The sequence below is a fragment of the Ovis canadensis genome, chromosome 4 (assembly GCF_042477335.2).
Source record: "Ovis canadensis isolate MfBH-ARS-UI-01 breed Bighorn chromosome 4, ARS-UI_OviCan_v2, whole genome shotgun sequence".
Taxonomy (NCBI): Eukaryota; Metazoa; Chordata; class Mammalia; order Artiodactyla; family Bovidae; genus Ovis; species Ovis canadensis.
The window spans coordinates 83,253,481-83,269,943 of record NC_091248.1 but is presented as its reverse complement, the minus strand read 5'-3'; the positions used below and the strand labels follow the sequence as shown (position 1 = coordinate 83,269,943).

At 34.8% G+C, this 16,463-nt stretch overlaps 1 protein-coding gene across 1 annotated transcript in view; it reads left to right on the top strand.

The window, feature by feature from the left end:
• Positions 1-16,463, top strand: part of TAX1BP1 (Tax1 binding protein 1) — a 92,905-nt gene that overhangs the window by 42,458 nt on the left and 33,984 nt on the right. Inside the window, exons 6-12 of the mRNA XM_069586765.1 lie at positions 1,842-1,990; positions 2,083-2,173; positions 7,001-7,186; positions 13,597-13,821; positions 14,361-14,507; positions 14,861-14,984; positions 16,251-16,354. Of these exons, the coding sequence (XP_069442866.1) occupies positions 1,842-1,990; positions 2,083-2,173; positions 7,001-7,186; positions 13,597-13,821; positions 14,361-14,507; positions 14,861-14,984; positions 16,251-16,354 (1,026 nt within the window). The remainder of the gene's footprint in view (positions 1-1,841; positions 1,991-2,082; positions 2,174-7,000; positions 7,187-13,596; positions 13,822-14,360; positions 14,508-14,860; positions 14,985-16,250; positions 16,355-16,463) is intronic.

Sequence of the window (16,463 nt, the reverse complement as noted above, 5' to 3'; positions counted from 1 at the left end):
GTGAGAGTTGGACTGTGAAGAAAGCTGAGCGCCAAAGAATTGATGCTTTTGAACTGTGGTGTTGGAGAAGACTCTTGAGAGTCCCTTGGACTGCAAGGAGATCCAACCAGTCCATTCTGAAGGAGATCAACCCTGGGATTTCTTTGGAGGGAATGATGCTGAAGCTGAAACTCCAGTACTTTGGCCACCTCATGCGAAGAGTTGACTCATTGGAAAAGACTCTGATGTGGGGAGGGATTGGGGGCAGGAGGAGAAGGGGACAACAGAGGATGAGATGGCTGGATGGCATCACCAACTCGATGGATGTGAGTTTGAGTGAACTCCGGGAGTTGGTGATGGACAGGGAGGCCTGGCCTGCTGCGATTCCTGTTCAGAGAGCATTTGGTAAAAATAAAAATAAAATGTAAAAAGCAGTTTAGAAACCTCTACTTATAAATCAGCAAGACAAGTACTGAAAATGTCAGATTTTAAAGAATCATTGGATAGTGACAGCTGTTAAAGCTGAGTGAGTAAATATTACCTGTTTTCTCTGGGATTACAGCATTGAAATCAGAATAGCATTTAGTTTTTCATATCAGTCTTTGGTTTATGTTGCAAATTCAGTAAGGCAAGAAGTTGTTTTGAGCAAAATTAAAACCAATAGAAGGTATCCGACCATTGTTGTGATAAGCTTCTTAATGAATTATGTTGTTCTTAGATGCAATGATGTTTTCATATTCTAATAAGATAATTAAAATATTTTACTTGTAAGTAAAAAATTTTGTTACTTGATGAAAATCAGTTAATTTTCATTAGCATATAGATACTATAGATAGCATATTTTCATTGGCATATAGATACTTCATAACATTTGACACATTTAAATTGGCAGAATGGTGATTTTCTTTAGTTTTTGTTGTTGGGTAGTTTTTGTTGTTGGGTCGATGGGTAGTAGACTTTCATTAATAGGAAAATTTTAAATTAATTTTTAATTAGCACAATTTGTCGTAATTTATTAGTTCTTTGTATAGTTTCCCATAACTGTGTGGAAGCCTCCAATGCACTATATATTATTTGATTCTCATAATTTTATGAACTAGGCACTAAAGGCCTTATTATCTCCTTTTTGTCCATTATAAAACAAGCCTAGGAAGAGGCTTGATGAAGTTCTTGTAAGTTAGTTAATTGTCTTAGTTGATGTGATAAGATTTTTTAGTTATCTATTTTAAGATGGTAAAGAATCTGCCTGCAAGGTGGGAAACCTGAGTTCAGTGCCTAGATCAGGAAGATCCTCTGGAGAAGGGAGTGACTTCACACTCTAGTATTCTTTGCTGGAGAATTCCATGAACAGAGGATCCTGGTGGATTGCAGTCAGTGGGGTTGCAAAGATTCAAACATGATTAAACAATTAACACTTTCACAGTACCCATTGTACTTTCTTAATTATCAGTGGTGCTTACTGACTTATGCCGGAAGAAGTGGGTGTTAACCTTTGTTAATATCATGAAAACTGTTTTGTCATTGGAGTAATAGTGGAAAGCAAGATGTGTTAAAAAAAAAAAAACCCAAAGTGACTAATTTTGAAGTTTTTTCCTCACTTTCGTTGCCTGCCCTCTGGTGGAGAAAGTCCTGAAATCATCCCAGAGTGTGTGAAAAGTCCAGGAGAAAAGTTAGTAATTGTTTAATTTAGTATTTAAAAAGTTTATTGTATGTTACCATTTCAGGTTTAGTTTTTATTCTTATAAAGTTTGGAGGGGACAAATGAGGGATTAAAATTTTAAGGCTAGATTTCTTAGAAATATACAAATTTGTATTTCTGATTATGTTTCTGTTTCTCAAAATATTTTATTATTGTTTCTAAGGCTCTTACTGAAGTCTCACAAAGTTTAAAAATGGAAAATGAAGAATTTAAGAAGAGATACAATGATGCTACGTCCAAAGCTCTCCAGCTTGAGGAAGATATTGTGTCAGTGACTCATAAAGCGATTGAAAAAGAAACTGAATTAGACAGGTATTTCTAATATTTTAAAAACATCTTCATGTTTTAAAAATGTTTTAAGAAAGTTTTTTTGTTTATGTTAATGTTATTTGACTTTAACTCAGCTTAAAGGACAAACTCAAAAAGACACAGTATGAAAGAGAACAACTTGAATGTCAGCTGAAGACAGAAAAGGATGAGAAGGAACTTTATAAGGTAATTTATTCCTTACATTTTTATTAGTTATCTTTTGCTGTGTAGCATATTGCCCCAAAACTTAGTGTTCAGGAATTTGGGAGCAATTTAGCTGAGTGTTTCTGGCTCAGAGTCTCTTGTGTAGCTGCAATCAAGATGTTGGCAAGGGCTGAAGTCAGCTAAAGGCTCTCAGTTAGAACTGGGCGATGTGCTGTCAGAGTGGCTCACTTACATGACTTTTGGCAGGAGGCCCTTCAGTTTCTTGGAATGTCGCCTCTTCGGTGGCTGTTTGAATGTCCCCACAGTATGGCAATCGACTTCCCTCAGAGTGAGCCGTACAAGGGAGAGCAAGGAGGAAATCAGTGCATTTTATGACCTGGTCTGCAAGTTGAGCACTGATGCTTCTTCTTTATCTTACTAATTAGAAGCAAGTCACTCCAGCTGATACTGGAGAGGGGAATTAGGCTCCATTTCTTTAAGAGAGGAGAATCAAAGGATTTAGGGATATATTTTAAACTACCTCATTGTGTATAGTCCCTAAAAGTTTTCAGGAAGTTTAAGTTACTGGTGTTTTAGATACTTAGCAGGTAATGTATAATAAGTCAGAGATTTTTTAATGGTAATAAGATAGCTGTTGATCAGGATTTGTGCGACTAATTTTCCCCTTTTAAGAATATATAAATGTTAGTGAGAGGATTAATTTATTTCAGTGATGATCATATTTTAGTTTGCCTTTTGGAATTATCTAAGAGACTTTCATTTTAAAAAAGGATTCTGTAGACAAATCTTCACCTTTTAGAGTTTTTTCTGCTTTCCTGTTTAAGCAGCTCTAAAATAGGATGGTGAGCGTTAGTTGTCAATATTGTGGATACATATTGGTACTTACTTATTTTAAGGGTTCTTAAGCAGTTCTTGAAGGCAGTTCCAGATTAGGAATTTCAAGAACATTCTGAGTTAAGTATTACTTGGATAGATTTAATCTCTTTATTAATTAGAAGAGAACAGCACTCATTTATATAATTATGGTATATGTTAAAAATAAAACATAGCTTCATATATTCAGTATTTGAGAGTCTCGTCTCAATTTGCACTAAAAATGTAGAATATGATTTATTTATTGCCAGTAGGTTTTCCACTCCTTCTTATTAAAAAATAACTATTCACTTATTTATATTTATTGATAAGCTTGGTGCCATCATTGGGTACCCAAGTATGAAATTCCAAATCTTTTCTGAGAATCACCTCTTTTTTTCTTCATTTTTGAGATACCATTGACATACAGTACTGTATAAGTTTATGGCATAAGCATAATGGTGTATATCATGGAATGATTACCACAATAAGTTTAGTGAACATTCATCATCTCATATAAAAGATTTTTTCCCCTTGTGATGGGAACTCGAGGGATTTACTCTAAATAACTTTCATCTATAACTTACAGTGGTGTTAAATTTTAGTTACTGTGTGATATGTTACATCCCTAGTACTTATTTATCTTTTAACTGTAAGTTTGTACCTTTTGATTACTTTTATCTAACGCCCCCTCCCTTCACCCTCTGTCTCAGGTAACCACAAATCTGACCTTTTTTTTCCCCATATTTAGTTCTGGGTGCACAGCATCATGATTTTATATTTTTATACATTTCAAAATGATTACCACAATAAGTCTAGCTACCACTTGTCACCATACAAAGGTATTGCATAATTACTGACTATATTCCACATGCTATATATTTCATACCTGTGACTGATTCTGTTTTTATAACTGTGTACCTGTTAATCTTCCTTACCTGTTTCTCTGATCCCCCAGCCAGCAACCACTTGTTAGTTCTCTTCATCTGTCATTCTTTTTTATGTTCATTTGTTCTGTTTCTAGATAATACACGTAAATGAAGTAGTATGGTGTTTGTCTTTGATTTATCTCACTTAGGTCCTTCCATGTTGTTGCAGATGGCACAGTTTTTCTTTTTTTATGGCTGAGTAATATACCTGTGTGTGTGTGTACACATACACATAGCATCTTCTTTATCCTTTCATCTGTTGATGAGCACTTAGGTTGCTTTCATATCTTGGCTATTGTAGATAATACTGCAGTAAACATAGGGGTATTTATATCTTCTCAAATTAGTGTTTTGTTTTCTTCAGATAATATCCAGGAGTGGAATTGCTGGATCATATGTTTCTATTTTTTAACTTTTTGAGGAATCTCCCTACTGTTTCTCCATAGTGACTGCACCAATTTACATTCCCACCAGCAGTGTGGAGGGGTTCCCTTTTCTCCACATTCTTGCCAGTACTTGTTATTTGTTGTCTTTTTGTTAGTAGCCATTCTCAAGACTGAGGTGATGTATCATTGAGGTGAGGTGTTTGATTTGTATATCCATGATGATTAGTGATCTTGAACACGTTTTCATTTGCCTGTTGATCTTCTGTATGTCTTCTTTGGGGAAATGCCTGTTCAGGTTCTCTGCCTGTTTTTTGATTGGGCTTGTTTTTTTTAATATTGAGTTGTATGGGCTCTTTGTATATTTTGCATGTTAACTCCATGTTGATTGGATATACTTCAGGTATCTTTTCCCATTCAGTAGGTGTCCTTTTCATTTTGTTGATAATTTCCTTTGCTGGGGAAAGGCTTTTTAGTTTGATGTAGTACCATTTGTTTTATTTTTGCCTTTGATTCACTTGCCTGAGGAGGCATATCCAAAACTTTTTGCTAAGACTGATATCAAACAATCTACTGCCTTTGTTTTCTTCTAGAAGTTTTATGGTTTCAAGTTTTACATTTAAGTCTTTAATCCATTTTGAGTTTATTTTTACATATATGGTGTGAGAAAGTAGCTTAGTTTGATTCTTTTGCATGTAGCCGTCTGGTTTCCCCAACACAGTTTGTTGAAGAAATTTTTTTTTCCCTGTTAGTAATATTCTTGCCTCCTTTGTCATAGACTAATTGCTTATATGAGTGGGTTCATTTCTGGGCTCTCTGTTCTGTTGATCAGTGTGTCTGGTTTTGTCCACTACCATACTGTTTTGATTACTCTAGCTTTGTAGTATACAAAGTATAGTTACTGTGATATATTGCATTAAAAAAATAAAGATTATATGATCATCTCAGTAGATGCAGGAAAAGCTATTGTCAAAATTCAACATATGTTTGTGATAAAACTTCTCAACAAAGTGGTTAAGAGAGAACACACCTCAACATAATAAGAGTCATATACTACAAGGCTAACATCATAATGTACTCAGTGGTGAAAAGCTTGAAAAGTACTTCCTCCAAGATCAGGAACAAGACAAAAATACCCACTGTTATCACTTTTATTCAGCATAGTATTGGAAGTCATAGCCATCGTGATCAGACAAAGAAAAGGAATTCAAATTGCAAAGGAAGTAGTAAAACTGTCACTATTTGCAGATGACATTATACAGAAAATCCTAAAGATGCCACTGAAAACTTGCTGTTCATCAGTGGGTTTGGTCAGGTTGCAAGATACAAAAATAATACACAGAATAATAATAATCATCTGCATTTCTGTATACTAACAGCAAACTCTTGGAAAGAGAAATTAAGAAAACAATCCCATTTATAGTCAAAAAGGGTAAAATGTCTAGGAATAAACCTAATGAATAAAAGCCCTGTAGTGAGAAAACAGACAATGATGAAGAAAAAAATTAAGATAACACATATGGAAAGATACACTGTGCTCATGGATTGGAAGAATTAACATTGCTAAAATGACCATACTACCCAATCTACAGATTCATTGCATTCTATCAAAATATCAATGATATTTTTCACAGAACTAGAACAAATAATTCTAAAATCTGTATGGAAAAACAAAAGACCCTGAATAGTCAAAACAGTCTGGAGAAAAACAGCTGGAGGTATCAGGCTCCCTTATTTCAAACTATACCACGAAACTACAGTTGTTTCCTTCTTATTTGGGGGTTGGTTAATTCTTTTTTAATCTTTAAAAATTTTTGCTTTGAAAATTAAAAAAAATCGAGTCTACTCTGCACTTCATTGCAGAACATAGAAATGTTTTGCATGTTTATGGGTTATACCCATTCTGTTTGTTGGGACAGCCATCTTCAGAGCATGAGAGAGAGAGAGAGAAAGGGAAATATTAACAATACTGATGTCTAAGCAAAGTTGCAGCTGCATACTGCAGTTGAAAGTTGCAGCTGCATACTGCAGTTGAAAGTTGCAGTATGCAGTTGCATACAGTATTTTTTTAAAAACTACTTTCAACTGCAGTTAAAATTTTAAAGATACTCGTTATAGAATTTGATTTGCATATGTACTGTGAATAGCAGCAGCCAGAGTTCCTGGGAAAAATCAATATAGTTGGGTTAATTAGTCAATAAATGTATTTTTAGGCACATAGGAAGTAAATGACAGTACTTTTTCCATAAGCAAGAAATTTAATTGCTTAAGGTATCATTCTTGAATGTACTTTGTTTTTCTTGAATCTGGTCATACCTTTATATATGAATATGCCTGTAACACGTTTCCCCAAAAGAACAACCAAATTCATTTGTAATTTTAAAGAGAACTAATGTAAAATTAGTAAAAGGGAAGATTTTAGAGATCAGGTAATGTTAGACCTTAGAATTAATCTCTGTGGAAAACTAAAACAACAATAGCAAAACTCAGAAAAGTTGTGTTCTGCTTCCATATACTTGGGTAATCATTTGGCAGAATTTGCTTTCCTGACTCCTTGCTTAGTGAGTTTTTCCTTTTCTTGATCATATTTGGGTTAGAGATAAATAGTGATACTTTAAATTATTGAGTAACTTAGGCTGTGGAGTTAGAAAGAATATTCTTGGCATTTTCAATCACTGTTTCAGGTACATTTGAAGAATACAGAAATAGAAAATACCAAGCTTCTGTCAGAGGTCCAGACTTTAAAGAATTTAGATGGGAACAAAGAAAACATGATTACTCATTTCAAAGACGAGATTAGCAGACTACAGTTCTCATTGGCTGAAAAGGAGAATCTGCAAAGGACCTTGTTGCTTACAACCTCAAGTAAGGTAAGTGCTTTTGCAGTATGCATTTAAAGATTGTAAAATATTATCTCTGTTAAATGTATACAGTGTGGATTTTATTTTTACTCTTTACCCCGCTCAACTTCTGTTTTGGAAAAAGTTCAGACTTCTAGAAGAGCTGAAAGAACAGAAAATTGAATACATATATTCTTCAGTATTTTGCTACCTTTATCTCTCCCATTTATATGCCCCCCCACAAGCCATTTGAAAGTCAGTTGTAGGCATTGACATTTCATCCTAAATACTTTTTAAAGTCTCTCTTATCAACAGTTACATTCTTCTGTAAATCCATAATACCTAAGAAATGTCACCTAAGAAATTCTATATTGATATGATAATAGTCATACTTGTATATGGGGCTTCCCAGGTGGTGCTGGTGGTAAAGAATCCATCTGCCAGTGCAGGAGACACGAGACGTGGGTTTGATCCCTGGGTTGGGAAGATCCCCTAGAGTATAGGAAATGGCAACCCCCTCCAGTATTCTTGCCTGGAAAAATTCCAGGTCCAGAGGATCTTGGTGGTCCATGGGGTCACAAAAGAGTTGGACACGACAGCACGCATGTGTACACGCAGGCACACACACACACACACGTATGTAGTTTAGTCCACATTAAAATTAGTCCACTTATATTTTTGTATAACCTTTAAAATTTCTTGATCCTGGGTAGTCAGAAATCATACATTAATGATTATTGTTATATTCTCGGTCTGCTTTAATACAGAACAGTGTCCTTAAACCTTTTGTCTGTGATGACATCGATAGTTTTGAAGAATTCAGACTTGTCTGAGAGAATGTTCTATATTCTAATTTTGTCTGTTGTTTCCTCATGACTAGATTCCAGTTACATAGTTTTGGCAAGAAAAAGATGTTTTGTACATTCTGTTGCAGTTACATCAGAAGTCATATAATACCAGTTCCTTTCTTTCTGATGTTAGGTTTGATCTGTTGTTTAAAGTTATGTCTGCTTATCTCTCCGTTACGTTGGTGTCTTTCCTTCTTTGTGATTTATTGAATAATCTGGGATAATACTTCGAGATCATGTGAACATCCTTCTCCGCAATACTCTTTGACCAGTGTTTTTTATACTTCGATGATCCTTACCTGTATCAGTTATTACATTAATGATTGCAAAGTGGTGATTTTAAAAAGTTGTCATTCCCTCTATGTTTATTAGTAGGTATTCTTTTATAATGAGGTGGTTCCCTTTTGTTCTATTCCTTTTTTTTTTTAAATCACTATAGACTCCTTGATTAATTTTTGTTCAGTATATTATACCTCATCATTCTTTTTTATCTTAAGTTGTCCTATAGCTAGGGGGGAGCCTTTTCAGACCTACATTTGTATCTTTCTGATATATCCCCCTAATGCTTTGAATACTTCCTCGTTTTGTGGTTAGAACTTTGTGATAGGTTTTAGTTTTAGGTTCAGACCTAAATCTGGTATTACCGATTTCTCCAAAGAGCCTGATTTTTTTTTTCACATTCGAGAAAGGTATTTCGAAACCAAGAACTGAATCCTTTTGCTCCTTTGCACTTTAATTAGATATTTTAAGTCTTAAATTTATATTGACATCTCCAATTCAAATCCAGTATTTCCTAGGGGTCTTCTTTATCTTCCTCCTTTCCATACTTATGTATACCTTCTCCCAGCTTCCAAAAGTGAAAGTGAAAGTCGCTCAGTTGTGTCCGACTCTTTGTGACCCCAAGGGAATTCTCCAGGTCAGAATACTGGAGTGGGTAGTCTTTCCTTTATCCAGGCGATCTTCCCAACCCAGGGATGGAAACCAGGTCTCTTGCTTTGCAGGCAGATTCTTTACCAGCTGGGCACAAGGGAGGCCCAAGAATACTGGAGTGGGTAGCCTATCCCTTCTCCAGTGGATCTTCCTGACCCAGGAATTGAACCGGTATCTCCTGCATTGCAGGTGGATTCTTTACCAACTGAGCTATCAGGAAATCCCCCACAGCTTTCAAACGTTATATTTATTCATGTTGTTTAACCAGCTTCCCTGGTGGCTTGGATGATAATCTTCCTGCAATGCAGGTGACCCGGGTTTTGATCTCTGGGTTAGGAAAATCCCCTGAAGAAAGAAATGGCTACTCACTCCAGTATTCTTGCCTGGAGGATCCCATGGACAGAGGAGACTAGAGGGCTATACAGTCCATGGACCTGCAAAGAGTCGGACACAGTTGAGTGACTAACACTTTAACTTTTTCAACTAGCTGCACACACCATTAGTTTCAGAATTATTATCTCAACACCATTTCCATCAGTATCTCTGCTAAATAAAAACTAAGATTTTCCAGATTTTATCTTAATATATTCACTAAGGGTGTAGAGAGTTCAGTCCAGTCGCTCAGTCATGTCCGGCTCTTTGCGACCCTGTGGACAGCAGCACACCAGGCCTCCCTGTCCATCACCAACTCCCGGAGCTTGCTCAGACTCATGTCTACTGAGCTGGTGATGCCATCCAGCCATCTCATCCTCTGTTGTCCCCTTCTCCTGCCTTCAGTCTTGCCCAGCATCAGGGTCTTTTCCAGTGAGTCAGTTCTTCACATCAGGTGGCTAAAGTATTGGAGTTTCAGCTTCAGCATTGGTCCTTCCAATGAATTCAGGACTGATTTCCTTTAGGATTGACTGGTTGATTTTCCTTCAGTCCAAGGGACTCCCAAGAGTCTTCACCAACACCACAGTTCAAAAGCCTCAATTCTTTGGCTCTCAGCTTTCTTTATAGTCCAGCTCTATATTGACAGGGGCTCTGGGTGCAGCAGACTTGCGTCACACAGCCTGTGGCGTAAGGATGTACAGAGTATCAGGTTCAAAAGTTACTTGAATTAATTTTTTTAAACATTTATATTATGCATTTGTAATACAGTTCAGTTTTTTGTTTTTATTCTTGTAATCTTTTAATTTTATTTCTTGAATATGTAAAATAGTTGTATCATTCAGAAGTCAAAATGAAATTAAAAATTTACTTTTCCTTAAAAACCCTTTCTTGGGGTGGGAGGAAGGTTCACGAGGGAGGGAACATATGTATACCTGTGACTGATTGATGTTGATGTATGGCAGAAACCAACACTATATTGTAATTATCCTCCAATTAAAAATAAATTATAAAAACCCTTTCTTACCTGTTTTCATAGGTAAAACATTTTCTTTAGTTTCCAGTATATTATTATTGTTTGTTTTTTACAAAAATAAACTTGGTGCATGTGTGTGCGTGCACATACCCTTCTCTGTCTCCTTTCTTTAAGTGAAAGTGGCTCAGTTGTGTCCAACTCTTTGTGACCCCGTAGACTCTACAGTCCATGGAATTCTGCAGGCCAGAATACTAGAGTGGTTAGCCTTTCCCTTCTGCAGGGCATCTTCCCAACCCAGGGATCGAACCCAGGTCTTGCACATTGCATGTGGATTCTTTACCATCTGAGCCACAAGGGAAGCCCCCTTTCTTTAAAGGGGGATATTGTTTATACTCTTTTTCCCTTTGTTTTTCTTTTCCTTTTGCTTTTCTTGAACTATATATAGATGGGAAATCATTCCCTATCAGTTCATAGAGATCTTCCCATTAAAAAAAGAATGGGTATAAATACTATGTTGTATAAATTTAATTTGATTTAATCATTATAATTGGAATAGTTTTATGTGGTTTTCAGTAGTTTGCTATTGAATACACTCAGATATAGTTAATGAAATACCTAAAACATCAGATATGCGTGACATTTAGGATTAATGGTTAAGACTCCAGTTACTTTTCAGGGTATTGAATGTAGCAGATTGCAAATGGAAACGTGAGAAGTGTAAAAGCAATACAAAATCATGGTTATAAAAGAAATTCAAGTAGTATGTGAAGAGTACAAGATAAAAGTAACTCTTTTATTTCCCAGATATATCATTATAGAATTTCTCATTTTCCTAGAAATCTTAATGTTTGTATAATATTTATACTTCAACAAAAATGTGACTACATATAGTGTTACAAAAACTTTAAAAATTGATAGACTGTCTGGACATCTTGCAGTATGAGTACACATGAAGATCTTCCTCATTCATTAGAACAGTTTAGTAGGGAATCCCCTAGTGGTCCAATGGTTAGGACTCAACGCTTCTCCACTGGCAGGAGTCCAGGTTTAATCCCTGGAACTCAGATCCTACAAGCTGCATGGATAGGAAAAAAAAAAAAAAGTACAATAGCAGCTTTGAAATCTCTCTTTTTATTAAATAGCTGTATAGTCTGTAATGTAGTGGAAACGGTGTTAGACTTTATTTTTTGGGGCTCCAAAATCGCTGCAGATGTTGATTGCAGCCATGAAATTAGAAGACGCTTACTCCTTGGAAGAAAAGTTATGACCAACCTAGATAGCATATTCAAAAGCAGAGACATTACTTTGCCAACAAAGGTCTGTCTAGTCAACGCTATGATTTTTCCAGTGGTCATGTATGCATGTGAGAGTTGGACTGAGAAGAAAGCTGAGTGCCGAAGAATTGATGCTTTTGAACTGTGATGTTGGAGAAGACTCTTGAGAGTCCTTGGACTGCAGGGAGATCCAGCCAGTCCATCCTAAAGGAGATCAGTCCTGGGTGTTCATTGGAAGGTCTGATGCTAAAGCTGAAACTCCAGTACTTTGGCCACCTCATGCGAAGAGTTGACTCATTGGAAAAGACTTTGATGCTGGGAGGGATTGGAGGCAGGAGGAGAAGGGGATGACAGAGGATGAGATGGCTGGATAGCATCACCGACTCGATGGATGTTGAGTTTGAGTGAACTCCGGGAGTTGGTGATGGACAGGGAGGCCTGGTCTGCTACAATTCATGGGGTCGCAAAGAGTTGGACACGACTGAGCTACTGAACTGAACTAATGTAATGTTTTTTAGTTGTGTACAATCCTTAGGTGTTATAAAAGCATGATGCAGTAAACATTCTTGTACAGATATCCTGGCACTTGTATAAATCTCTGTGGAATAAATTGTTCAAAGGACAGTTGCCAGTTTGAGGTTTTAAATTTTCGTAATTCAAATGCCTTTCCAAAACATGTATGACATATACTACTGCTAGTAATGGCTGCATAGGTTTTCATTTTATGGAGGGTATATCATAGTTTATAACAAAATTCTCATATTGTTAGAGATTTTTTATTTTTAATAAGTTTTCATAATCTTAATATTTTACTTGATCTCTGCAAAACTAACCCTGCCAAACTAAAGCTGTATTTAGGAACTCATGAAAATAAAATTGATCAAAAGCCATGTGTTTTTCAAAGGTGTTGATGAATGTTTCAAAAATCTGATAAAGGCTATATCACTTGCAGATAATAATGAGCCCACGTATTTGAAGATGTGCTAATTTTCCTAAACGATCCAGATATTAGAGTTAATTGGTTTTCAGTCTTAGTTTGAAAGAAGAGGAATGGTATTTGTTTTACCTTCTTGGACTGTTGATGAACATTTTTTTCTATGCATAATAGCTATTTAAAGAAATTCATACCTTTCTCCAAATTTCTTTTTTCTTTTGTTTAAAATGTTTTCATTTTTTATTGATTGGAAAATATTTTCAATGCTTTTTCCCCCTTTCTGGCATATAGAAACTGATAACATTTATATATTATCTTTATTAATATCATACTAGAACAGTTGCACTTTTTATGAGTTTATTTCTAGAATAAAGAGGAATGTTGGAATAAGCTAGATTTATTGAGCTCACATTGTCTTGTTTATATTACAGAAAGTGGCAATTTTAACTTTTCAAAGATACTTTTAGGTTTGGAGAAAGGTGCTAATTACAGGTTAGATCATAGAAAACATTTTTTTAACCAAAATTTTTACAGTTAAAATGAAGTTTTTATAATTACTGTTATTATTATAAAAAACGAGGGTTAGCAGTTCTAGCTGGAGAGATTCTGAGAGACAGGAGCCTCCGTTTGAGTCTCTGTTTAGCCAAGACTGTGAACATTGGTTATGTTGCTTGACTTCCTGTATTTCAGTGTCCTGAATTATACATATAGTGATAGTATTGATACCCAATGCATAGGGTTGCTCTGTGGGGGTCTCTAAAACAAAGTCACATCTCAGATTTTTTATAGGCTTATATATGGAGAAGAGGGAGGCAGAGGATAAGATGGTTAGATAGCATCACTGACTCAATGGACATGAAAGTGAGCAAACTCTGGGAGAGAGTGAACGACAGGGAAGTCTGGTGTGCTACAGTCCATAGGCTGCAAAGAGTTGGACCCTACTTAGAGCAACTGAACGAGCAACAACAATACTTCATCTCAGTCATGAATAGAAAAGCAATATTTAATTTAAAATTTTAGATCTGTTGAAATAGAAATAAACATTGTTTCTGCTTCTGTTTTTTACTTGAATGTTTTAATTACAAATAAATTTATCTGCCTTTCTTCAGGAAGATACATTTACTTTAAAGGAGCAACTTCGTAAAGCCGAAGAACAGATTCAGGCAACTCGGCAAGAAGCTGTCTTTCTGGCTAAAGAACTTAGTGATGCTGTAAATGTGCGGGATAAAACAATGGCAGATCTGCATACTGCACGCTTGGAAAATGAGAAAGTAAAAAAGCAGTTAACTGATGCACTGGCAGAGCTTAAACTAAGTGCTGTGAATAAAGATCAGGTAATGCCAGTTAATTTTGAATTTCTATTTTGGTCAAAAACTCATTATAAGCTTATGAAAGAGAATGACTTATGCTAAAGTAATTGAGGTCAGATTCCTGGTCACAGAATTTTAAATTTCCATTCATTTTGTTTAGTCATTGTAACTTCTTCGGTTGGAATTAATAGAAGTTTTTAGAAAATTTTCTGTAAGCAAATTCCTAATGGTTAGTAAACACTGCTTTGATAACAGGTATATATTGCTTTGTTTAGATTTTCTTATTGTAGCATAAAATGGTATTGTGGTTATTTAACAGAGTAATGCTTACTTCTCAGGAGATAGATGATTCTTTTCTAGTTTTTTTCTTTAATAAACCTTAGTCCTTGGAATATAAAGCTGAAATTATTAGGAGAGCTTATGTGACTCTGTAGCCAAAACTCCAAAACAAATAACATTAATTGTCGAGAGAAAAAAGTGAAAATAAAGTTGGATTTACTACCACATTATGAGATATGAAATTTTTATGTTTCTCTTAGAGAAAAAGTTTATTTGTTTTTTAGGAGAAGACTGATACACTGGAACATGAACTGAGAAGAGAAGTTGAGGATCTGAAACTTCGTCTTCAGATGGCAGCAGATCATTATAAAGAAAAATTCAAGGAATGCCAACGGCTCCAAAAACAAATAAATAAACTTTCAGACCAATCGGTAAGTGTAATTCATTGTAGTAAAATAATTCCTTCATCAATATTTTTGTTTGAAAATCAGACTTATAATATTATACCTTTTGAATATAATTTCTCTCTGCTTGATGTCACATTATTGGCTCAATATTGTTGTGATACATTTTTTTAAAATTGGTAATTTTTATTTGTTGGAGAAATAGAATGTTCTCTTGTAACATTTAGTCAGTAAAGGGATGTGTGTAACTTTTAGACTTTGACCTTTAAGACAGCAATAGCTTTGTGGACTTCCAGGATTTATTTGTAAGATACATAGTTACTGAAGGAAGGATAGATATGCAACTCATTTAATAGTTGATTGTTAACAATTTTGAACAGGTTAATAGCAGTAGTGTCTTCACAAAGAAAATTGGGAATCAGCAGAAAGTGAATGATGCTTCAATAAACACAGACCCAGCTACGACTGCCTCTACTCTAGATGTAAAGCCACCGCCTTCTACAGGTAGAAATCGTTTAGACTTTTTGTATAAAGTGTTCTGCCTTGAAAAATATCTATGCTTGTTTATACTGCTTGTTTCATGTGTAAGAATTTTTAGGGAGCTTGTAAAATATTCTTGTAAGTCAGGGATTGAGGCAAAGGGAAAGTAAGGTCTAAAAGTCATCCATGTGGTGAATATACAAAATATGAGTGTAAACTCATGTTTATCTTTGTGAGCATGTTCTCAAGTGTTAATTAAATGAGCTTGTGTTTTTAAATGCAAATGCTTATAGTATTTGGTCTGTAGGAAAAGAGCCAAGAATTGAAATTTTAATTTTAGCTAGCTAAAATAGCAATTTTTAAAAATAATTTTTAATTAATATTTCCCTAAATGTGTGGAATTTTGAACCATTTATGGCACTTTAATTGTATAGTTCTGTGGAGGGAAAATTAAAAATCCCTTTAGTTCTAATCACATTTCTTTCTTGCCTTGTTTTTGTTCTGTTTTGGCTGCTTCGGGTCATTAGAGTGTTTTCCTCGTTAGTACACCTGTTGGTGGATAAGTTAAAATTTTTATTAGCTTATTAACTTTTAGAATGGATTAGAGAGACATAGTGAGTACATGAACAACATGAAAATTTAAATTAACTCTAGGCTTTCATCTGTCCTAGTGTCTTTTTTTTCACCTTATGTTAAAGATGACACAATAACAAAAATAAATGCTAGAGTATATAAAAGTATATTTAATTGTATAATGTTTGGGGTAGTTGATGTTTTAGACTTAATAAATGTATTGTAAGTTTTGTATACTATTAAATGTTTAGATTCAACTGCTGTGGAAATAGGATCCTGCCTTTCATTTCTATATGGTATTAATAGAAGTACTGAGAAAGGTGTTATATTGACTTAAGACTTACTGAATAGTATGAAGGATTAGAAAAATGGCTTAACATCTTTTCTCAAAGAATGTGGCTTTCCTATATATCTTATATAATAAATATATAAAGAACAATTTTTGTGGCATTTTAGAATATTTTTAGCTAGCAGTTTTTTTCTTTATTGAATGTGAACTTGATTCTAGCCAAACTATAGTGAAATTCTCATCTAATGTTTATATTGTTCCTTCTTTGTTTACTTAGTGTATGAATAGATGGTTTTGAATAATTGTTTTGAATTAGATATTTCTGCTTTAGGATTCCATTTATTTCACAGTATACTGACCTTCAAGTCAGGAAGCTAATATACTGAGCAAAGTAATTTTTAGTAATCTTATTTTCTGCCTTGTTACAGCTGAGACAGATTTTGACAATCTAACTAAGGGACAAGTCTCTGAAATGACCAAAGAAATTGCTGACAAAACAGAAAAATATAATAAATGTAAACAACTCTTGCAGGTAAGCTAATTCCCTTGTAAGGAAGAGATATATCAAATGTAATGGCTTAGCTTATCTTTTTTGTTTTGATTGGGTATCCCAGAGTTTGTTTCTTTCTCTTGTTTTTTTT